The sequence below is a fragment of the Lethenteron reissneri genome, chromosome 29 (assembly GCF_015708825.2).
Source record: "Lethenteron reissneri isolate LAM-NWPU_2019-01 chromosome 29, ASM1570882v1, whole genome shotgun sequence".
Lineage (NCBI taxonomy): Eukaryota > Metazoa > Chordata > Hyperoartia > Petromyzontiformes > Petromyzontidae > Lethenteron > Lethenteron reissneri.
The window spans coordinates 14,125,357-14,149,780 of NC_083807.1; the positions used below are offsets into that span (position 1 = coordinate 14,125,357).

At 42.5% G+C, this 24,424-nt stretch overlaps 1 protein-coding gene across 1 annotated transcript in view; it reads left to right on the forward strand.

Annotated features, from left to right (window-relative positions):
- LOC133349281 (collagen alpha-1(XXI) chain-like) overlaps positions 1-24,424 on the forward strand; it is a 105,226-nt gene that overhangs the window by 28,289 nt on the left and 52,513 nt on the right. The window contains exons 6-17 of the mRNA XM_061562651.1: positions 2,122-2,295; positions 2,419-2,496; positions 2,784-2,795; positions 3,451-3,543; positions 5,198-5,251; positions 10,098-10,151; positions 11,310-11,363; positions 12,625-12,678; positions 14,176-14,229; positions 16,756-16,809; positions 18,481-18,534; positions 22,000-22,053. Of these exons, the coding sequence (XP_061418635.1) occupies positions 2,122-2,295; positions 2,419-2,496; positions 2,784-2,795; positions 3,451-3,543; positions 5,198-5,251; positions 10,098-10,151; positions 11,310-11,363; positions 12,625-12,678; positions 14,176-14,229; positions 16,756-16,809; positions 18,481-18,534; positions 22,000-22,053 (789 nt within the window). The remainder of the gene's footprint in view (positions 1-2,121; positions 2,296-2,418; positions 2,497-2,783; positions 2,796-3,450; positions 3,544-5,197; positions 5,252-10,097; positions 10,152-11,309; positions 11,364-12,624; positions 12,679-14,175; positions 14,230-16,755; positions 16,810-18,480; positions 18,535-21,999; positions 22,054-24,424) is intronic.

Genomic DNA, 24,424 nt, shown 5'->3' on the forward strand with positions numbered 1-24,424 from the left:
CTGTACATGAAGCAGTGCCCTGCCTTAACCTCCATCCGTTCCTCTCTTTTTACCAGGTAGGGCCCTCTGAGCTAAATAGCCTCTTGTTTCAAAAGTGACCTGGCCATTCATTGTCTTCCTCTTCCCTTTCCCCTCGCCCCTCCACTCCTTCCCGTCCCTTCCCTACCTTTTCGTGATCCCCAAGTACCCGTCTATCGCGGTCACTCATTCCTCAATTCTTGTAGCATGCCCCTGTCAACCACAGTGCGTCATTTCCTGATTAAGCGCCTTGAGTGAAGGTGCTCTTTACACGTAAAATTCGAATCGATTCGGATAAGGTTGAGGATAATAAACTATTGCTTGCTTGCTCGTACTACAGCTAGCAGAGGGGCCTCCACTAGAGGGAGCTCTAGAGTGCCTCTCTCGAGGGTATTTGGTCTACTCTTCCACGCTGATCCAGACGTCTTGGACGAGGTGGACGTACCCACACATCCCTACTGCTGTTCATGAAACATGGGACACGGGAGTTCTGGGTAATAGGGTTTCGCCAGTATTAATCAAGGCGCAAACGCACGATTTGCGTTTGCAGCAGCACTTCCCAAACTCCAGTCACCACTGCTGTGGCCACACTGTGGTTTGTTTTCAATCATGATTTGAAAGAAAGTTGTTACGCATAATTTGTTTGTGGGGCAAATCACGTAAATCAAAATGTGTGCTGTAAAACCTCCCCCACCTGACACACCCAACCAATACAGTTGCCACACGAACAACCGTGTGCTGGACAGCGATCAGCAACATTTGAACCTCATGGCGCTACCCCCAGCGGTCACATAGTACCCCGGCTCTCACATAATGTCGGTGATGCAGTCATTTTTAGCCTGTTGATGGTCATCTCGACGAGCTGTACACTACGATGCACCACCACTACGGTGCGTGCCGCGAGCGTTCAGGGTTTCGGCGCAATCGTCCTCGCTGCGTTTCGACATCGTGGAGTAGCACTGATTTCGGATTGATTGGTACCCCAGTCGCGGAGTTAAGTACACCCCTGCAAAAAATAGCCTCCCAGAAATAAAATATTTAAATGCCTCGACCAGTTTGTATTATTTGGTGCCCCCCCCGGGGTACCGCCATAAGTATAATGTAATAATTTGGTACGACGGTTCGCCAGTAGTTAAAACCAGCGTCATCAAGTGATTGTCAGACATCTCGTTGCTGTGTCTTGCATGTGAATGCTGATGGACAAATAATGCAAACCTGAAGAAATGGAGTTTGGCAAATGCTAGAATTTACAACGTGCTTCGGATGAAAAACTATCCCACCTAATTGATTGAAGTTATTTACCATTTGCTGCTGTAATAAATCAGCCTCCACACCAACAATAGTTCCATACCTTTGTAGTTAAAAAGATTAGTATTACAGCAAGTGCAGTACTTTTAGTAGTTGTGTGATTCAGTGCAGGATTGATACAATTGGAGCCATTTAAGTTATGGAACTCTGGTTTTTATTGCCCGAGTCGTGCTTTAAGGTGGAACCGTAGTTGTAAAGTAAAGGCACTCCAAAGTGTTGGGGGCGTTAAACACAATACGCACACTTTATTTATGTTGGGTGAATCCATGACGAATAATCTCAAGTTGACATTGCAAATATATGACCTTCCAATTTCTAAAAGCTCTGACAATGCAACGGGAGGCTTCTGTGTGTGCTCTACATGTACAGCCCTGTTGTCAAACCGCTGCTTGAAGAGGTTATTTGACCATACTTCATCTTCTTGGTTCTTTCGGTAAAGTCACGTAGAAGGGAAGTAATAAAATAATAAAAATAAAACATAATAAAACAATTTTTTATTATGTTTTATTTTTAATAAAACAATTTTTAATAAAACAATTTTAATAAAACAAATAACATAATAAAACAATTGTTTTATTATGTTTTATTTTTATTATTTTATTACTTCCCTTCTACGTGACTTTACCGAAAGAACCAAGAAGATGAATCCCTGCAGTCACGAAAGCTTTAAATCGAAATTTGACCATACTTCACCACACTTTTTTAAAACTAATTTATTTAGAATAGCTTCATGTGTTTAGTGTATACGTAGCGTACTTAATTTCAATTTCATTTTGGGGTTTTATTTCTTTCCAGAAATTGTTCGATGAGAAGTGGCATCAACTTAGAATTGTTGTGACAGAAACATCTGCAACTTTGGTAATCGATGATGAAGAAGTGGACTATACAATTTTGGATAATATAATTTCAATTTTTATCAACGGAAAAACCCAAATTGCTAAATATTCACAGCAGGAAGCGACAGCGCCGGTGAGTCACGCAGCAAAGCATTATTTACAATTCATAAGATTTGAAAAAACGGTGAATGTTGTTGCCAAATTTTTGTGTGATCATAAATTTATAAGGTTCTTTATGAAATGTTTTTGAATCTAGGTTGTAATCCAGAAAATTAGAATATATTGCGACCCTGGACAAAGCAAAAGAGAAACCGCTTGTGAGATTGGAGGTGTTGTGAGTATTATTTTGTATTGTATTTATAATTCCCCTGGCACTTTCAATTTGCATGATGTAAGCAGCAATCATTTAAAGTTTATATTTTTACATATGTTTGTGGCTTTCAAAATGTCAACTTTTAAAATACAGGTGATGCAGGTTCAAGTTGGCTCAGGTTGTGCAACATTGCATAAACAAAGCTTACATCCATGGGTTTTTCTTGTACCGTATGCTTTTTTTAGATGGTATTTCAACAAAATAACAAACACAGCATGTTTTGTTTATTTTCTTTCTCCCTCACACAGAAAGATGAACGGGTGAGCTCTTTTCATTACTTGTACCGATTTATATTTTTGCCGCATTTTTACCGAAGGTGGGGTTATTATGAAACTCCAACTCACGTTTTATTATTCAATTACATTTTCAACAAACTTGTATTCTCTTTATAAAGGAATGGCAACAAAATGGCGGCTTCAAACCTCTGTGGAAAATAATTAAATGACATCGACTTTCTAAGCGAATTGGATTTATCCCCGTGTTGATTGTATAGTGTTATCCTTCATTGTCACTCCACATAACCCAAATTAACTGTGCATTAACTGCAGATAGAGCCATGCAGTGAAGTGTGACCTTGTTGAATCGAAACCAGCCTCATTTCCCACAATAGGCTGATGCGTGAGGAATTTGCAGCTACCATTGTGAACGTGACTCCTGCAATAATTTGGTAAAAATGTGATCATTTAACTTTCATGCAAACAGCATATCAGATTGTTGTGTACACAAATATAATAACAACCTTTGTAAATCCATTTCTGTGTCAGTCAATTGGGTTTTGTTTATCATACTTCAACCACGCTGGTCAGTGTGGGTTTGGTGATGGCTGTTGTTTTGTTTTACTTCTTAATGTGATAAGAAAAGCAATACGTGAATGTGTGCCAGCAGTCAGTGACCTGAACCCTATCTCCACGACAGTGCAAGGAAATCCAGGCATTGGTGGGAACACTTCCTGAACCGTGTCAATGTCCGGCAGGGAGTCCTGGTCTGTATGGCATGCGAGGCTTCAAGGTGATTGCCTGTGCACGTGAGACAACGTTAAAAAGTTTTACGTAACAAAAAAAAAAGCATGAATTGTGAAAGTTCTGTAGGGATGCTATGGATTGCTGCACGCTTATTGTCAATCGCGGAGGAGCTCGAGTGGATTTCTTTGGGTTGTGCCGTGCATTGTCTGGCATGCTATCCGACGCTTCGCTCCGTAACGTATTCACAAACTGGGCTAAATTGATTTTCTCGAAGGCACAACCGTTATAAAGCACAGCTGAGAAAGCCTACACAAGAAGAAGAGTTCTCAACTACAATCCAATCCTGGGATCAATTTGTTACATTGAACTCAATGTCTTCAAGATCTTCTATGGACTGGCCTCTGCACCTACCCCCTCTGTTCTCTTATCTCGCTCTCCTCCTCTCCGTGCACTCTCTGCTCCAGTGACCAAGGCCTTCTGTTGAAGCCCACAGTCAATCTTTGATCAGTGGCAGGTCGATAATTTCCTCTGCTGCCCCTGAGATGTAGAACTCACTTCCTCCAACCATCCACGCCATCAGCTCCCCAACCCCTGTCCATGTCCAGCCTTAAGACCTTCCTTATTTTTCTTCTGCCTATAACTGACTGCAATTACCGACGACACGTCGTACTTGAATTGTAAATGTTGTGGGCTTACTCTCCAACACACCGGTGTGCTGAACTAGTAACTAATTGGCATGTTTTGTTTACGTGACAAACCTTACTAATTGGCTGTGTTGGGTGGTGTCGGGTTTAACGACACATTTATATTTACGCAATCTAATGTAATAAAAACTTCTTATGGATATTGGTCGCGAAAGCTTACGTGTTAAACTAACTGCCCGGTCTATGTAGGATAGATATGTTTCTGTACAGCATCTTGAGGTGTGGTCGCATTTAGATACTGTATGCATTTTTTAAAAGCATTGTATTGTGAATTGACTTAAAAAACGAAAGAGTTGAAAATAAATGTCGAACGTAAATATTTTCATTGCTATTTCATATTATCATTCCCCAGAATTTTTACCAGCAGTGTTTCATGCCATAGAATAAACGCGGAACGTATCTACCTGTGCTTGAAAAAGTCATTGACTCAACGTACATTAGTATTTTAAAGAAAATCAATATCGTACAATATTTTTCACAATTCCTATCGAACTCGTGTGGGATTTGAGTTTATTTTTAAATGACGTACACAATTATTTCGTGAAAAAGAATGTCACCCCCTTGAGTGTCTTTTTTTAAACAACACATAAGTGTTGAAGTGCAGCTGGGGCACTAAGTAAAATAAATAAATGACGAAGGCTCGGTCCTTCAAAAAATGAATACATTACACACGACCACATTAATTTGTGTTTGCAGAGAGAGAGTGTCTTCCTGCAATGAATAACGCTGCTTTTTTATTCCAAACCTAACGTCTTCATTCTCACCACAGTCAAATCCACTCTTGCCTGAGCATAGCATAGTGGCACCCCTATCAAAATGAGAAACCGCCGAAAAACAATGCCTCTATTTTTCAACAGCAGAAAAAGACGAGAGAGAGAGACTCGCTGTAGCTGTCACATGAGACGTTAAGCTTTCGTTGGAAGCGCTTGCTGTTGATTGATTCGCTGCTGAAGTGTGCCCTGCTGGAGCCCGGGTGTCTGTGTCATTGCATGACAGGGGCACAAGGGGCACAAGGGCGAGAGAGGAGACCCCGGTGCCGATGGCAAGTCGGTGAGTGTGCCGTGCAGGGAGACACACACCGCCAGCGCCTCACCGCGCCCGGCGCACAAGAGACAAACACAAGATACAAACGGCGCTGATGCGCACAGAGTGGCGTTCGAGCGCTTGCATGAAGGCCGCTGCATGTAGGTCAGGCTTGCGTGTCGTGGTGGCTTTTAAAAGTAAAACGTTGTTGACAGTATCTGTAGAGCATCAGACAAAAAAATGCTACTATTGATAAATAAATACAGGTGTTAAGATGTTAATACATGTATTTATGCCAGAAAGGGCAAGCCTTTTTATCATCTTGACACAGGCAAAAAGGGTCCCGTAGATATTTGTAATATTGCCTTGGCGGTGGTGGACAAGCACAATAATAAGAACTCAATTCATTTGTCAACAACACAGAGCCCTAGAGCGGAAAGATATATAAAAAAGGGCTATATTTTGGGCAATGGCGCTTCGAATCTTCTGCGTCTCTAAGGCTGCCTTTCTTCAGCTGTGAAGTAGCGCCATTTGATTCTTACACACATGGAGTATGCTTTGAATCACGCACATACAAATAATGTGTGAAGCATGCGCCGGATGTAATTAGTTAATGCAATCCCTGGAACTACGGGAGACCCTACATACACCACAAAAAAAGATGATTATCGATCTGTAAATAGAATTGCTACTGTAAATTGTGACAATTCATTGCCACCAATCAAGGTGAATCGATATTTGCCTTCAAAGCATGTCGCCAAACACGAGCTTAACTTTGTAACTGTTGTTCACTATATGTAGTATTTATTAATAGAAGATAATTAATTTATTTGACTACGTGATGGCATCCATGGCTTTAGCAATGGTGACATCTTGATCTCGATTTTGATTTATTAAGCGTGTCGCATAAATCAATAGTAATGTATAAATTATAAATTGCATACGCAGAGCACAGTCAGCAATAGTGATCGTAAATCCTGGCTGGCTTTACTTGGATAAAAAATAAGCATCAGCGGGGAACAAACTATATAATATGTGAGTGTATATCATGCAGTTGTTCGTGTTACAGCTACTTTTCAAACTTTTTCTCATAACGTCTCAATCATCTGTCTCGAGGTCTACCTTATCAATTCAATGTGTGTATAATGCAGTATAAGCAACATACTTTATCTCTTTTTCTGTGTGCCTCTCCACCCAGAAATGCCAAGTTATTACATTGACACAGGGTAGCCTCTTCGAGTGTGTGTGTGTGTGCTATTAGAGTTTGATAATACAGAAGTTGTGCGTTTTTTTATTGAAATTTAAAATTAATGACTTCATTAAACTATTGGCATATTATGACACAGACACGTGCAGTGTCACATCTTTCACATTGTGCAGCAGATGGGTGACAGCTTTATAATTTGGGATATAAAAAAATAAGCCAGCATTTCTGAATTCCTTTGCGTAACATGGATTGTGTTGGCTCTTCATTGCAGTGCCAGTGTTCATATAAATAGCACACAACATTCAACAATGAACAAAGCAAATTATTACGTAACATACTTGTACGCTATCACAATGAGCCAGAAAACCAATACTGTATTGCATAAAGCTATTAATGTCAATTATATACACAGGAAAGACTAATTGGGTATCAAGACCAGCAAAGTGTGCAAACAAGGTGTTATTAGATTTAGTTCTGCCCTGTGCCTCTCAGTCTATGCACGAATTGTATATGGGACCACAAGTTGATAAAGTCAATCAATCACCAAAAAATTGTAATAAATTATTATTTTTTGCTCAATCATTCGGGCCCCTTGAAATATTGTAGGCACCCCGACATTCTGCCTACCAAAGGTAGGAATCCCCATAAATACGACGTGCAGCATGGCGCAGGCAATGATGATGATGACGCCACTAATGCCCCGCCAGTGGCACATGTGGTGACAGAGGTCAGAGTGGGTCACGTGGGGCAGTCACAAAGTCACTTCCGACGTGCTGGTTGGCTGTGGAGTTTTGAGTTTAGAAATCCACAGGAGCGCTCAGGGAGTAATCCTCAGTAACTTCGCGGCTATGCATAATAAAATAAGTATCTGCATCTTTATCGATGCCCAGTTGTAGCGCGATATTACTCATCCTCTACAGGAAGGCATCTGAGTTGGTGTTATACAAACTCTCGCACGCTTGTGAGTACGACTCAACAATGTCATCTCCTTTGAGCCACCTCGTTCCACACCTACTACACATCGGAAGCCCCAGTCTTGCCACTCTTTCAAGTAATAACCAAGCTCGAACCTGCTTAGCATCTGACATCTGATTAAACGAGGCAAATTCAGATAGGTCTCCGTTCATACAGTTAGAAGCTGACGAATGTCATTCTCGAAGATTGGTGTACATGACATCCTCATAGCAGCTGTTGGAAAAGCTCCAGGTTGGTGTTTGTTCGTGACACCGATGCTTTATGCTACAGAGGTGTGATTAATGGACCAGCCCAGTGGGCCACTATTATAAGAGTGAATTCCACTGGAGACTCCCCCTCCGTATTGCTGCATGTACACGTGTGTACCCTCTTACCGCTTGTGTTGTGACTGCAACATAAACACGTGCAGTGGATTTTAAACTCATGCTGCGCAGGAGATTTTGTTCATTTGTAACCTGGATGTGTTGGCAGTTTGTTTTTGCCATCGTGCATTTTGAGTGCAAGAGGCTGTTTTTCATGACTTGAGTCATTTTTTAAAACCTGGAATGTGTTGTTATATATATACACATACGTTTCCATGGTGGTAATGTATGTAATTTTGTCCATGGGTCATAGCAGATATCAATACCATGTCAGAGAGCACAACTTTATTCGTTTTTTTGGCTCAAAATTACTTGACAACCCGTACATTTCATATGTTTATCACCCATAATGCATTGTTATTTGTCCACATAGAGAAATTGGAACCACTGAGGTTAAGCCACCGCAAGTGAAATTCATGCTTTTGGCCCATGGTCTAATTATTCTGGTAGTTCTTTACAGCAGGTGGCATCAGCAAAAAGCCACTTTAAGTGGACACAACACATTTCATGTTATGATGAAGTTGGTGATTAAATACACATGGCCCTTATAGGTGTTCCTGCACACCGGAAGCTCGTTTGCTCATGTAACAGAAAAAATAAATGCTGTAAAATATGTAGCCTTTTTTGATATATATTTATATATAAAGCGTGCATTTTAAATCAAGGTGTGTATTAAAAGTAATTATGGATTGAGATCACATGTATCCACATTATATTTGTATTTGTTTTAGGAGCTGATTTGGTTGATTAATGTATGTAAATATAGTTCATATATTAAAATGTTCTCAACTGAATCCAATTTATAGCATTGTATCATATTTATATATTCCTAATGTTTTGTAAATCTGAAAACAATGTTACACATAAAACTATATGCATGCCCACAAGAGGTGGTCCAGTGGTTCAAAGATCAGCCACTGCTTAGAATCAGGGTTCAAATCCACGCAGCTACCCGCGGTCAACCAGGTTCCTAAGTATTCTCAATATAGTCACCAATGACTGCCGTGAGAGAAAATTCCCATAAAGTCAAATTAAGTTTTCACATAATTTGGAAACATTTCAAGTTCGAAAAGTTAAACACAGTCTATATAAGAGGTCACTTAATGCCTCTGAGATGTCGTTCTGGGATATCATCTTACACAGTTCATTCTCTAACATGTTGTTATGCGCTGCTTTGTGAAAGTTCGCAACAAACAATTTGTCGCTTTTCGCTTTGGCAATCGCAAATTGGAATAATGTTGCGGGAAAGCGACCAAATATTTTCCATTTTAAATATTAACACATTTCGCAAAACAAACTAGACTTATTTTCATAGCACTCTCACGTGTGAGTAACGCATTTAGTATTTTTCATGAAGGGAAAATGATTTAGCACCCTACATGAACCGCTATTAAAGTGATTGTTGCGTAAAAGCTGACTAATTCGGTACTGACGTTGGTTTTAATTCCTGTAGTGGTACGCAATGAAATGTTCCCCTTTGTGACAAATCCATCACTCCAAACACGGCTCGCGCACCTGCAAGGCTGCATGAGAACAGCTGTAGCTTCTCGAGCGCAACAAAGGCCATTCCACGGCACCGCATGTACCAAGGTCTTGGATTCATCATCTTCATCTTCATCATCATAATCGGCCATGATCAATCCACTGCTGGATGAAGGCCTACCGAGCCGCTGTGATCATTTTACGATTCTGCGATGTAACGATCCGCTTTGTCAATTCAACACGTAGACCTTCACGACTGATCCGATTCATAATTCATTTTTTAGTCAGATTGTGTGAGGTGCATGCCAATGTGTGTCGTACACCGTCCTCCACCTGACTATTTACATTGTTAGTTATTTGGCTGTGTCGGGTGCATGAGGGTGGTATGACACATTGGCATTTTACTCGCATGGCAATCTGACCCAAAATTCAACTGTCGGTTATCCACCTCGTACGGTGATGTGAGCCGACTTCATTGCTCTGTCTCCTCGGTGGAGGTCCCCTCGAATGCGTTCCATTCTCCGATCCTTGGCTGCCACTGCATGACTCTTCTTGACATTTGGCCTGCATCATCTCTTCCAGCGAAATATATCCTGCCCAAAACTTCCGATTAATACGACTGCCTATGTACGGTGCAAAGGAAGTTCAACATACATGCATGCATTAAAAGCCACTTACTTTTCTTACATTTTAATTTCGTCTTGAACCTGCACATGGCTTCTAATGCACTGTATCCAATTGAACTCTTTTTTCAGGGGTTGGGATTTATGATTGTTTTTATTCACACATCGACCATTTAATTGAAATGTAATTACACTTTGTTTATTTGTCATCTTCAAAATGACAGGGCATACGTGGAGAGCCTGGTTTCCCAGGGGCAACAGGACCTCAAGGGCCCCAGGTGCCAATTAAAGTCTTGTTCTCATCTCCAACAGCTCCGTGTTGTTTAATTACATTTGCTTTGGAAAGTGCCAACTCCAATTGCTGTATTTAATTATAAATATTAATATGAAAATATGTATCATTCTAGGCCAGGTAAGTTTTTTGCTTTGTTTTGAATTGCATCCGCACTGTTGCAAAAAATATGTGGCACGTTTTTTCTGGCCGAATGAGGAAATGTTGCGTTTAATTTATGAAGTTGTGATTAAATTAGGTGTCATTGTTGTGGCGTTAGTTCATATACCCATTTATTACCAACTTACATAATGTGTACCTGGTACTGATGATTGAAAAGTGCATTGCAGATTATGGTTTCATAAGCTACACTGAAGGTTAGCTGGGACTGTTATGTAAAATACTAAGTTATACGTATTTCTATAACTTGCCTTTGGAAGTGTCCGTTTCAAATCCTTTGTAATATATAAAATGAAACACGCTCCCACATGATTTGGAGTACCAGGTATTGGAAGAATTAATATTAACAGTTTCATCAAGAGAGGACTCCAAAATGGATAGAAGTTCTTACCTTTTCCAATTTAAGCACATGTCTCAGCGATGATAACATTTTATCAGTCAGTTACTACCGTTAGTGTGTTTTATACATTCATTATCATAAAAAGGGCATTTACTTAATAATAAAACATTCTATGATGTAACTTGTATTGGCAAAATCCGGATACACGCACACTGCTTGAAAACAAGACCAAGTGTGCTTTTATCAGAAGTTTATCTTCACTTTTCCTCCACCAGTGCAATGTAAGCACGTGTTACTTATATGGGAAATGTGTTTATAGCCAGCTTACAATATACAAGCCATATTGAATGGGAAATGTTTACACCTATTGATAGGTGCTTAAAAACACTTATCGTTAGATGTTTATCGATCCAGTTTAATATTTATTTGGTGCTGAGCGTATACGAGTTCATGAATTTTTCTGTTATGTATGTTGAATTTCTTTCACACCATGTGTAGCCAACCGTGCTAATCAGAGGTGCGGGGGAAGGACAAAACACTAAACACAAAAAGCAGTTCTAAAGAAATGAGTTAATGACCAAGTGTTAGCGATGAGCGTGTGGGCTTCTCACTTCTACGCTAAGTGTCGGTTTCCTCTCGTGTCAGGGTCCCCTTGGGATTCGAGGGATTTCGGGAAGAGAAGGAGAAAAGGGAGACCCGGTAAGGCTCCTTCACGTCATAATCGCCGTGGTCATATGTATATGGCTAACAAATGTACAATCTACGTTATAGCAATGTTGAATCAATTTGTAGCAATGCCTTACATAATAAAAAAAAGTCTACTCATCTGTGAACTCTTGTGCTTACCGAGCCGTGCAAACCCCACACGATGTCATTCAAGACACTACGATTTGTGTTGCAGCCCATTCGGTCGTGAAACGTTCTCTAATAATGGTCAAGGAATGAGGCTTTTAATTGGGATTCGTGGGATTTCGGAAAGGGAAGGAGAAAAGAGGGACCCGGTAAGCCTCCTTCTCGTCATAATCCCCGTGGTAATATTTATATGGCTAGCAAATGTACAATCTACGTCAAGCACTGTTTAATTCATTTGCAGTAGTGCCTAGCATAATGAAATACATACTACTCATCTGTTCACTCTGATTCTCCGATTAGCATGGTTGGCTACGTACGGTGCGAAATAAGTTCAACATACACACACACATACCTTACAAAAAACACCCCGCGGTGGCATATATGATACTATTCTTCTTGCAGCCCATTCGGTCGTGAAACATTCTCAAATAATGATCAAGATGGTGCTGTCGCAGAGGCCACCCAGACCCGCAGAGCAAACCCTACCCGCCACGGCATGCCCCCCCCCCCCCCCGCACGCCCTGCAGCCCACACCTGCGCGTCGGGGGGGGGGGGGGGGGCTTGTGTAGCAGCACAGGTGTGGGTTTACACGAACGTGCCTCGTTTCACACAAGAAGGGAACTCGAGGACTCTCACCCCTATGGTTAACTGACGTGAAAGCCTTCACAGCAATCATATTCGTGGGCCATCGGTCAAAATCCGCAGGATGTGGCTGCGACAAATTCCCATGAAGTGAATATTTCTGTGACCCGCCATCGCGCCGTTGCGAAATCAAATTGTGAAGCGAGTAATAGCGCTCATTAGTCTGTTTTTTTATAATGAAAATTTTAATTTTAAAACCTGTCATTTCAAGACCCTCCATGCAGATTTGAAATATTCTCGAGTGATGTTAAAATGCCGTCACCTTCCTCCTAAAGGAGATTCCTGCAACGGAGGCGAGAGTGCTTCCAAGGTGACATTTAACGGGGGCTTTGATTGACATTTGTTTAAACCTATTGCTTGAAAAGTGTATTTCCTGGCGGCGAAGACAGTTTACGTTTTGCGAGTGGTATAAGGGATTTGGAGGTCTCAACTTATTTTTTCATAAAAATGCACCTTTACATTCCAGGGCAGTCGAGGGGGGCCCGGGCTCCCTGGGGCAGCTGGACTCAAAGGACACAGGGTAAGGCAGCAACCACATCCCTAAGCATTACACCGCATTCCCGCATAATCGCTTAGGGCATAATCTGCAGTCATGTTTACGATACGTTATAATTAACTGACAACGCAAAGTCAATTTTTTTTTATGACACGGCTAAAGGGCCCAGCTGGTGGCAAATGGGGGAATGATGAATCAATGAGATAGATTGTGGGAGCTCAGCTTTGCTTGGTGATTCTGTAAAAAATTGCATAATCGTATCTAAAAATAAATAACTCAGTTCCTTGAATGCTACCGGGGTCGTGTAAGCCCAGTGCTGAGCCATGAGGATGATTCCCTGTTGGCTAAACTGTCACAGACAAAGTTTCTGGTAGACCGAAGATGAATTAATATTCGTTAATGTGTTTACACTCTTGAACTGCTACCCGCCATGCTTGAAGAGGCACTGTGATTTGTAATAGCTCACGTTAAAAATAGTGTTAAAAGTACGGTCTTTTAGGTTGGATACAGTTATGTCTTAAGTGTAAGCTTTGCGGATGGCAGTGGCAAATCGTAAGGTTGACAATTATTCATAGGAAAAATAAACTTGAAGGCAGCAGAGGTTAATGTTTAGAATGAGAAGCGTGTTTTGAATGTTGCCATCATTAAGGTGGACGGTGCAATTCATCATTCGTAGGAACTTCATTCATGGCTGCTGTGACATTTCGTTGACCGGCAGTTTGTGCGCGGTGGGGTAAAGCGTGGGGACTCCCACCCCTTCTAAGACGTCTGACCAGCTTGGAAGAGTATGCAAAACACCTTTTAGTGGGGGGGCTCTGGCCCTCCACTAACGTGGAAGCCCCTTCCCGCCAGCAGTGGTGAGAGTAAGCAATTGCAGGGCTTTCGCCTTTGCATTTCACTTTTGACGGCTGCTGTCGTGAGCCTGGAATGCCCCGTGCATTATGTTGAGCAATGCATGAACGAGATCTCAATTGTTTTGAGGAGTGAAAGCCGAAAGATGCCATTGGACGTGAAAACCGGACTTTAAGGAATGTTCTCCAGTGGCATACCTGCAAATGCGTTTTTTCTCCCAAGGCCGTTTAGTGTACGAAACGTCTGTACATGCTATGCACAGACTTATGACATGTATATATGGCACATTTTTACGTGCTATGTATATATGACTTTGGCCACAGTCGTAGATTGTGCCGTATGTGTGGTTAAGCTATGTACAACTTGCAAAAAACATTTCAATTGGACCGTGTCTCACAACACTGCAAACGTTATGATGAATTCATGGCAAGAGCATCAAGACTACAATATATTTGTTTATGTAATTTTACGTAATTATTTGAGCAAGCAGTTCTCGTTAAGCAGCTTAACATCGACGTTTCTAAATGTTATCTCGGGATGCGCAATTGCAATACTGCCGCCTCTGCTTCTGTAGATTCTGTTTGCTTCTCCTCTTATCAGAATGGATTCTGATGATTGATTGCCTCTCGGTGCTTCTTTTGAGATACTAACCGTTGGGCGTTCTGACAGGGTGTGCAGGGCCCAGTGGGCGAGCCTGGAGTAGCAGGCCCGCCAGGGAGGAAGGTGTGTCTGTCTGTATGTTATCTGTCTGTCTGTTATCTGTCTGTCTGTCTGTTATCTGTCTGTCTGTCTGTCTGTTATCTGTCTGTCTGTATATTATTTGTCTGTATGTCTGTTATCTGTCTGTCTGTATATTATCTGTCTGTATGTCTGTTATCTGTCTGTCTGTATATTATCTGTCTGTATGTCTGTTATCTGTCTGTCTGTATATTATCTGTCTTTATGTCTGTTATCTGTCTGTCTGTATATTATCTGTCTGTATGTCTGTTATCTGTCTGTCTGTATGTTATCTGTATGTCTTTGATCTGTCTGTCTGTCTGTTATCTGTCTGTCTGTCTGTTATCTGTCTGTCTGTATATTATCTGTCTGTATGTCTGTTATCTGTCTGTCTGTATGTTATCTGTATGTCTTTGATCTGTCTGTCTGTCTGTTATCTGTCTGTCTGTCTGTTATCTGTCTGTCTGTATATTATCTGTCTGTATGTCTGTTATCTGTCTGTCTGTATGTTATCTGTATGTCTTTGATCTGTCTGTCTGTCTGTTATCTGTCTGTCTGTATGTTATCTGTATGTCTGCATGTTATTAGCTCTCTCGTGCGCTTTCGGGTTGTTGCACAAGTTGTTCTGAGCGATGTCGAGCATCATGTCCAACACAACCCGAGAGCACACCCGCGGAGCTATAATGCACAACTGCGAACGCACATACGTATGTATGCATGTACGTTGAACTTATTTCGCACCGTACGTAGCCAAACGTGCTAATCGAAGGTGCGATGGAAAGGACAAACTTAACACAAAAATCAGTAAAAAAAAAGATGAGTTTTCAATATAGATTATGGAAAAGTGCATTGCCCCGCTGGCTTCCGAATATTGGAAGGAAGAGCGTTCCAGGTGGCCGCAGAAGTGCATCTGAAAGCGCGCGATGCGGTGGCCGTCTTTGTTTGATGGCTTAGCAAAAGCCGCCGCTGTGAGGATGACCAGAGTTCACGTGATGGTTCATGCTCCTTGACGAGATCAGCGAGGTATTGTGGTTCATTCGTTTCAAGCACTTTGTTTGTAATGAGTTTGACCTTAGAATGTATTCGTTCAGCAGTATGCACATCATTTGCTCCGTGATGGATTTGATCATCATCATTAAAGTTGCCCTGTCTACCCTGCTTATTTATATAATTCTCAGAACATTATTTCCAAATCTTTTTTTTTTATGAAATCGCATTCACCCAATCGCCACAGATATTCTTAATAATGATCAATTGCAACCCCTTTGTGAATGGATTTTTCGACCATAACTCACCACCCTGGTCAGTGCAGGTTGGTGAAGAGGCAGCCAAGACCAGTTCGTGATGTCACTTGCCACTAATCTCAGCTGTGGCCTAGGAATCGAACTGTGGTTGCTCCAGGTTCACAGCACTGCACAGTACACTGACCACTGATAAAAACCCGCTGCACCCAATGTTTGTAATACGGTTAGCAATAAGTGAATGTGAAAAAGGGAGGTTCCGTCATATATTCCGGCAAACACGCCATGTTAAAACGAGTCAATTTTAATTATGCTGCAAATCATGCTGGAGTGCCATCTCCTATGTAGAGGATCCAGCGACTTAAGAGGATGCTTATAATTCATGCCTAGTGGGCAGTGCACCTCAGCGAGTTTTGTCTTTTGAGCACCATTAAGCTCCTTAATTAAATGTCGGTGAGAATCGAAAACTTTGCAACGCCTGGAGTGTCACGTTAGCATACGATTGTTCATGCCTCAAGCTCTTCCTCTTTGGTACAGAACGGCGGTGGTGTTGATTGATTGCACCTGGCCAAATCGCGTTAAATGGTGCAGGATTTGTGCTCACGTCGTGTTTTTGTCAAAGGACGAAATACCGTAACAGATGACCTCTGCGATAGATTGTTAAGCTTTACGTGACGTCACCATCGGCTCAATGATGAAGATGGTCAGATCTACATAATCATACTTCTGTTCATCACGTCGCGAAAAAAAGTTGCATTTGATCACCCTTCAGCTAACTAGCCTTCTCGATTCGTGATATCCAGCAGAATTTGTATCAGCAAGCAAACTCTCTACCTGCTAGACCTTTGGGTCAACTGTAAAAAAGTCTTGAGGCTCTGTAAGGCCTTCCTAGTAAAATAATTGGCATTTTCCTGGGGAAAAAAAGTGTATTATTATTATTTTTACCAGACTGAAGCTTGTAAAACAAATACTATTGAGTTGCCAGAAAATGATTGGCATCATCACTGCCTTCATTCTGCACTGTTGTGGAGCATTATGGGTATTACACATATGCTAATATAATATACTTCCATTCGTTCTACACACATAAATGTACTTCTGTTTATCTCTGGTCACGACAGTTATATTATTTAGCCCACCTCCCGATTGGCCTTTCGGACTAATGATATAACATGTCATCTTATAAACAGTGTAAAGTCTACATGATTAGTTATGCTCAAAGGTGATATTAATCCAGAAGCTATTATTTCAGTGAAGCAATTTAGTGCTGTCTGCTACCTCTGCTGTGCAGGGGGAACCAGGTTCAAAGGGCAGTCCAGGCCTCACAGGTCTCCCAGGGTCAAAGGTGAGCAAGTTGTCTTGTACATCCATCATTTGCACGTTCTTGCACCTACACGGAGCAAGAGGCCATCATCTAAAGAAAGATATGATGGAGAGGATGATTTATGGAAAATTCAGGAGAGGGATGGCAGAATATGGGCTGGGTAGAAGGTGCGAGAGTGATGCTTCGGATGACTGCGGTGGATGCACTGAGGCGAGCACAAGATAGTGAGCGATGGAAACGGATCGTACTCAATGCCACGTCCACTGAGAACACTTATAGTTCTGGATGTCAAAGATGACACCTGCATGGTGTTTTACAAGCCATCTCCTATGAAACTGGATTACATTAGTGAATTCCCCGCAAGCAGCTTTCAGCCCATGCTAAATGCCTTGTCCCCTCTGTAGATACATCGCAGCATATGATTAGGAACCCTTGTGAAAAGTGCCAGTATTTATATTTGGTGTTCTGAAAAGTGCAAGTATGGCATATCGTATACTGGCCCATTTCGTCTACAGCACATCAAATGAGCTTGTTAGTGACGCAGGTGGCATGGCCTTTACATGTTCCGCATATACTATACCAGCTTTACTACCCGGCTTCGCCCGGGACTTGGATTCACCACGCCCAGCCACCTTTGTCTCCCCAGTGGCGATGTTCACACACCACACCAGTTACTCGTTTGAGGCTAAGTCGACCTAGGGGAGGCCGTGAGCGGGAATCGAACTCGGGTCGTCGGGTTCGTAGCGCAGCGCGCTAACCACTACACCACCGCTCCCCCCACACACAAACACGCGCGCGTCCATAGGTACACATACTCGCGCTTGCTGCAGACACACACAACTTTCAGGGTGCGTACGGCACTAAACGACTGAAATAATAAAGCAGCAATGCTGCGCTAAGAACGCCTTAGACCTGCAACACATTTGTATGGCACTTTGCCCGCGGAGGGTTGGTGGGGGGGATGCGTGACGTCAGCAGGCACACTGCGTTACGCTTCCGCATGCGCGGGTGATATGACAGATGTGACGTCACAGCTCACTTGCCGTGCAAAAAATATGCATTATTGAGATCCCCCCCCCAAAAAAAACACAAGTGTATTTTAATATGTTTTGCATGGTGTACAGTCTGGAAAGTACCCACATGGCAAATTTCAAGTTTGTTGCATGTCGGGAGGTACGCTAAACATTTTGAACAGACACACATATTCTCAAATTTCTCTTTTATTATACTATATGACGTTGTATTGCAGCCAGTAATGGTATCACTTAAACAAAAAAACATTGCTGAGGAAGGCAATGGGGGTGCCACCTCGCCTCTCCTTTTCTCGATATGGATCAAGATTCCGAGGATTGAGCGTGGTGTTAAGGATTTTTTTTCTCTCTCCATGAATTGCAGTTGCTGCGCGCAGGACCCATACGTCCCACAAATGCCAAGCGGCCAGCGATAAACACCGTTGAATGTGTAATAGATAGCAGTGACAAGAGGCGGTGCGGGGAAACTGCCATCAGATGAGATGGGGGATCCTGAGCCATAGACCTATCTCGGGCACACAACTTGGGATGGTTTTATATATCTAAATGTGTTCTAACATTTGCTGTATGGTGACTAAGGTCTGAGTTGTGTTGTTGTTGTTGCTGACAATCTTGCTCTGTAGGTTTATATTGCAATAACTCGTTGTTGAATTCTTGCTAGGGCTACCCAGGAGAAGATGGACGGAATGGTTTACCAGGCCTCAATGGACTTAAGGTGAGATTATCATTTATTATAATTATTTTTATTTTCCCCAAAGTTATTACTTCAGGCACCTGACGACAACGTTAAGATTTATGGAGAGCAAAAGAAGGTCACCCGTGTCATCGAGATCAAACTATTGTCTTGCGGATAAAATGCTGCTGGGCCCAAGCAGCTCGTGCCATGATTGGTTGTAATCTGCTGGTGACTGATGTATAAATAGTCAAGATAAAGTAGGAGCCGTCAGAGCTGCTATTGCTCATAGAACCTTATCCCCGGCCCTCGATTGTATCTCGCTGTGTCAACATTGACCACCGTGGGCAGTGACCCATTCTGGTGGACTGCATTTCTCAGTGACGTGAAATCTTTACAGAATAACAGCATTTGGTTTTGTGGCTTCAAATACCAGCTCAGTGGCTCTGTTAATTGTGGTCGAGACACTCAGTATTAAAATACCTGTTACAATGAAAGAAACCCACCACTTTATAATGTCACACAAACAATAAGCATTCTCGGGGCAATGGAACTTCTTTAGAGCAATAACAATGAGCAGAAACGTCAGCTTAACATGTTTACCAGTCTTTTGATAACTTTGTGAGAATAATATATTTGATATCGTTGTCCATACGTAGATTTCAGAGTCAGCATATTTATACTGGAGGAATCCGATGAGCTATCAAGCTCTTTGTCACTGATGTCGGAGGAGGAAAGGAAACGAGCTCATGCATTTAATTAGTCTCACATCGCGTCTCGTCTACACGGCAGTCATTTATATTGTCAACACATTTTGTGTGCACAGACCCACACGTGCGGTTGATGCTGTGAGAGGAGGAGGTTGTTTGCATTCGGGGTTACACAAGTGAGAAGCAGTTGAGTGAAAATAATTGGCGTTGACTGCATGGGACTTCAGTGGCACCAATTTCCTACCACCGCTACTCGAGCACATTCCGTGAATGCCAAACAACAGCAGTCCACACGATGCCGTGGGCAAATATATCATTTTATTTTCTTCAGTTTAACAATTAACCCCCTTAGCTTCTGCACTAAATGGAGCGTCACATTGCATCAGAGGGCGATCGCAGAGTCAACGACCGCAAGTTCACGTCGGAGAAACAGTATATTGAAGTATAAATTGCCGACCTTACGCGTTTACGCGACGTTTTGTAGGCACGCGGCGGGGTGCGGGCGGGGGGGGGGGCATTTGCATTTGGGCAGTCGTGCGCCATTCCCCCCTCGTGAGCCCACTTTGTGACGCTTCACATGGCGGTGGAGTTGATCAGCAACGTTAATACTGGTAGGAACCTCCTGGTTACACCAGTCCACAGGGGATTATTGTGTCCGTCCGTCCGTCGTGTATACAAAAATGGGAGGGGTGGGGCTGGGTGGAGAGGGGAGGGTGGGGAGGGGCTGGGTGGGGAGGGAGCGGATGGGTGGGGAGGGTGGGGCTGGGTGGGGAGGGTGGGGAGGGGCTGGGTGGGTAGGGTGGGGAGGGGCTGGGTGGGAAGGGTGGGGAGGGTGGGGCTGGGTGGGGGATGGGAGGGGTGGGGCTGGGTGGGGAGGGGAGGGGCTGGTCACCCCGTGGTGCCCTTATAAAACTCAACGTTTAACCTACTCACGCTGGCTTGTGCCCACCCTCACAGTCGGGCATATTTGCGGAATACACCACGCCGCCGTTGACCCTGGCCATTGACCCTGGCCATTGACCGAGCAACCCAACGTTCCTACCAGCTCCCTCCGCAGGAATGTGTTTTTGTCCATGCCGAGGTTTGTGATCGAGCCCGGCGTGGTTGAGATTGGTGAGCGCAGCAGGCACCGTGGGACACTTTCTCTCCGTGTCGTAGATGGTTGCAATCGCTCTATGCCAATATTTTTCTGGCAACTCAGCAGGATTTGCTTTACTCTGCTAAAACTAACAATAATAACAAAAATAAGTAAAGGAGGTCAGCCTTTGCGTTTTAAGAATATAACTTCACTTAAATTTGAGAAGATGTGCAAATTCTGTAGATTCACGGGAAAGTCTCAGTTCAGGCAGCAATGGCGCCGCAGGCTTGGCTCAAGCTACTCAGCTACTTGAGAGACGGCATCTTGAAGAAGTGGTGGTTACTGTGTCGACCATAGAAGATCGATCTCAGGAATTACCCTCAGCCCACTGTGCGTGTGTGATCTCAGTGGAAGGATGCGCGTGTCGTTCAAACGTCCGTCTCGCTAAGTCGCATTCGAACTCACAGGAACCAAAGGTAGCAACCGTGACAAAATGTCGAAGGATCACCGGACCCCCAATGCAAGAGAGGTCATCGTCCTCAGCGGACGGACTGCACGACTGAGATGGCTGCACGCGTGCGGATGCTTTTCGATGCGACGCAGCCATTGCTGTGGTCGAGGTTGAAACCGGGAGGTTCTTCTGTGGGGGCCGGCAATTTAAGTGCTTTGTGCAGTACCACCGCGATCCCGCCGCCGCGGTGACTCACGGCAAGGGAGGCCTATGAGAGTGCAATCTCTCACTGGGGCAGCCACCCTCCGCGCGCCCCCCAACAAATTATTTTTCTCCACCTGACCACTTTGATTTGTGGCTACTAATCACTTATCGCGCCTGCACACGCACGTCAGCGTTACCCCCTGCCAAATCGCCACCCCCCAACACACACACACCCGCACACCCACTCATCATTCAGCACCCAATAACTGGAGTTGACCGAATGGCACCAAAGCCATTCTGCATATCCCAAAGCAAATCTATAAAGCCCTTTAAAAAATGTGGGACAATTACGTTGAAATATTTCAGATTATGATGATGATACATTGAAACTGCTCTAATTTTTTGTCAGAAAAAAATATATCTTTTTAAGACTTTGAGAGATATATATATATTTTTTACTTGGCAAACTTTCACGTCATAAATGACTATGTAAATCGGTTGAACTGTCTCCATGGAACTGTCTGCACGCCAGCACGCTCGTGAAGTCTTCAAGCAAAAAAATTACCTTAAATAAAAATACTGTTTCCAAAGTGTTTCATGAAGCCCAAAAATATTTGTAAGTGCAACATAACAAGGTTGGCAAAGAACTACAACTGAATAAATGTTAACGTCATTTTTGTTTTTCAGCGCTGAGCTGTATTTACCATGTAAATAGCCTGCGTATTATATTTCGTGACATTTGTTTATGCAATGCTATTTCCGTGAGAATAGAAAGCTCTGCCAATGTTTTATTGCTCACAAAGGCGTTATGACATTTATTTCAGCATGCTGCAAATGCAGTCCTTCTCAATTACAAACTGGGCTCACAAGGAAAAAAACATGAAAGGATGTGGATATAAAACAAGCACAATTTGCATTTTGATAGCGAAAGTGAAAAAAACCACATTCAAACGCTGCCCTACCATTGTTATACACGCGCAGACATGTGGCGGCGAGTGCCGATATAAAAAAAAACAGGACAAAAATCCTGAATGTGAATTTGGATATTGTTTGTTGTCAAACAGGGAGAAGCGGGAACGCCGGGGTATCCTGGAATGAGAGGCGAGCCTGGGAGAACGGTAACCACCTTCCCTTTGAACTGTGCTTGTGACCGTGCATTGCAGTACGCCCGCATGGTCATATTTCGCTTCATATTGCCGCTGGTTCCTGCTCTGTTAAATCTACAATCATAACAGTGAGCAAACAAAAATATAAAACCTCCGCGCAAACGCGGTGCATGGACGGCCTTACCGCAATGCAGTGGATGTCTCGGATGATTTATATGGCAACCTTGGAATATTGAACTCTGTGCCGTACAACTGCCCTTATTGAGACTTGGGTACTGGGTTGACATATACTCGGATGCCTAAACACCCCCATGCTATTGTATACTGCTCACTAAAGCACTGGGCCATTTCTGCCTTATCTCTTTTTCTGGCTACTGGGGGTTCGTATACAACATAGCCGAACAATGAATACTTTTAAGGTCAAAATATGAAGGTTAAATCAAGTAGTGAAATGTGATGAAAACAAAAAATGGGTGACATTCAGCAGACAGGCACCAATCAAGAACATTATTAATTTTGCTTTTAGCCGACTTTAAAGGTCGCTGACTGCTGGTTTTGACAGGGAAACATTTTCATAATGATATTGCATCCTGTGCACTTCAATTCAGGAAAGCATTTTGAAACACAATGTGAAAAGCCATTGTCTGTGCACCTGAAGCTTTCTGCAATATACAGTACATGGTATTTATAAACAAATATTGAATTTGTCCATATACTATAATTCCACACGAATAAATGCTAATAGTTATAATTGTCATGGTAATGTGCATATGCATTCTTGGGTTTACATGCAAACATTTGCACTCGTTTGTGTCTTACGATAATATATCTCCCCTCTTTAATATAAATGCACATTGACATGAGTATAGATATAGATGCAGCCTCGCGGTTGCTAATTCGTGACTATTTATTACGATTCCTGTTTACCCAGGAAATCCCCACTGAGTCTCAAGATGCTTTTCCAAGATGGTTCTTACCAGGTTTCCCCTGTGAGGGGGCGTTGTTACTGCTGTGCAATTCCAATTGAGTAACATTTTAAGCATTGGGATGTAGTTTTTTTTTGTGCACCGGTTATATCGTATTTTTTATTAGCCATGTGAAGAACTCAGAGAATCCAGAGAAAACTCGTGCAGAACAGAGGAAGAACAAATGGCCACATAGAACGACACCCGAGTTGGGAATTGAATCCAGAGCCTTCTTGTGAGGCACAAATGTTACCACCCTGCCATCGTGTTAGCAGAAGAGCTCTCCACTTGCATGAGCTCTGGAGACCCCCTCTAGATGCATACGAATGCACACACATAGTAAACAAACTATTAATATTGTCTAATGTTTCGTGCATACCAATACACTCGTTCAGCTATTGTTTTCTTTGCATTTGTTAAATACATTTCCACACACATACATGCACACACAGCTGGACAAATGGCTTTATTTCTTGCTAACACAAACTGGTCATTGTATAAAAGCATACAGTGTATGATTTATCACAGATGCAAAAACACACCTTAAACTGCAGGGTACAGAATATGCGGTATGTAGGTGTTTAATATTGTTTAATGATCGTTATCATTGCCCATCCATGTCCATACATTACGATATCATCAAGCAAACTGTAACATTGTATACAATATATACAAACGTTTTATTTATTGTCAGATGCAGTTAAATTTTCCTCAACAAAAGCCCCATGTGCCGAGTCAATTATGTGTTTTTTTGTTGAATATATATTTACGTAATAGTTCTGCTAGAAACTGAAATAATTGGAGAATAATTGTTCCAATGCGTTCTCGAATGCTGCAGAGGTAAATTCCAGAGGCAAGAGCAGCCAGTGAAAAGTGCAATTGCGTTAAGGGAATCTCAGCGTGCTCTCACGTTGAGATTCAACAACTGAGTCCCCTCAAAAAGCTGCAATGTGCAGGAATTCGTGGAGAGAGTCGGCACGTATCATGTTTTTTGTTTTTTTAAATAAAATCGTTCGGATTGTTTAACCAACCGTTTTCTCACGCACGACTCCGTTGATGTTGTTTAACACTATTGTTTCATCGGATTACGATTGAATGGCTTTAACTAATCATACAATATTTCGAACGGCTACAAAAAACACACTTGTGTCAGTTTTAAGTAATGCGTAACAACTTAAAACAATAGTTTCAGATGGTGGAAAATTATATTTTTCTCTCTCTCTCTCCTTTTCCCTGTAATTGCCATTGTGTAGTTGCAGTATGAATGTGCATGCCTTAAGATATGTGTTATTGTTATTTTACGGGAAATGGCTTTTCATGGCCATTCGACTTTTTTGACAGTTTCAATATCCTATTCCGTTAAAGGAGGGTGAGATGCAGTTGCTGTCGACACAACTTATTCAAGCATTCAAAAACAT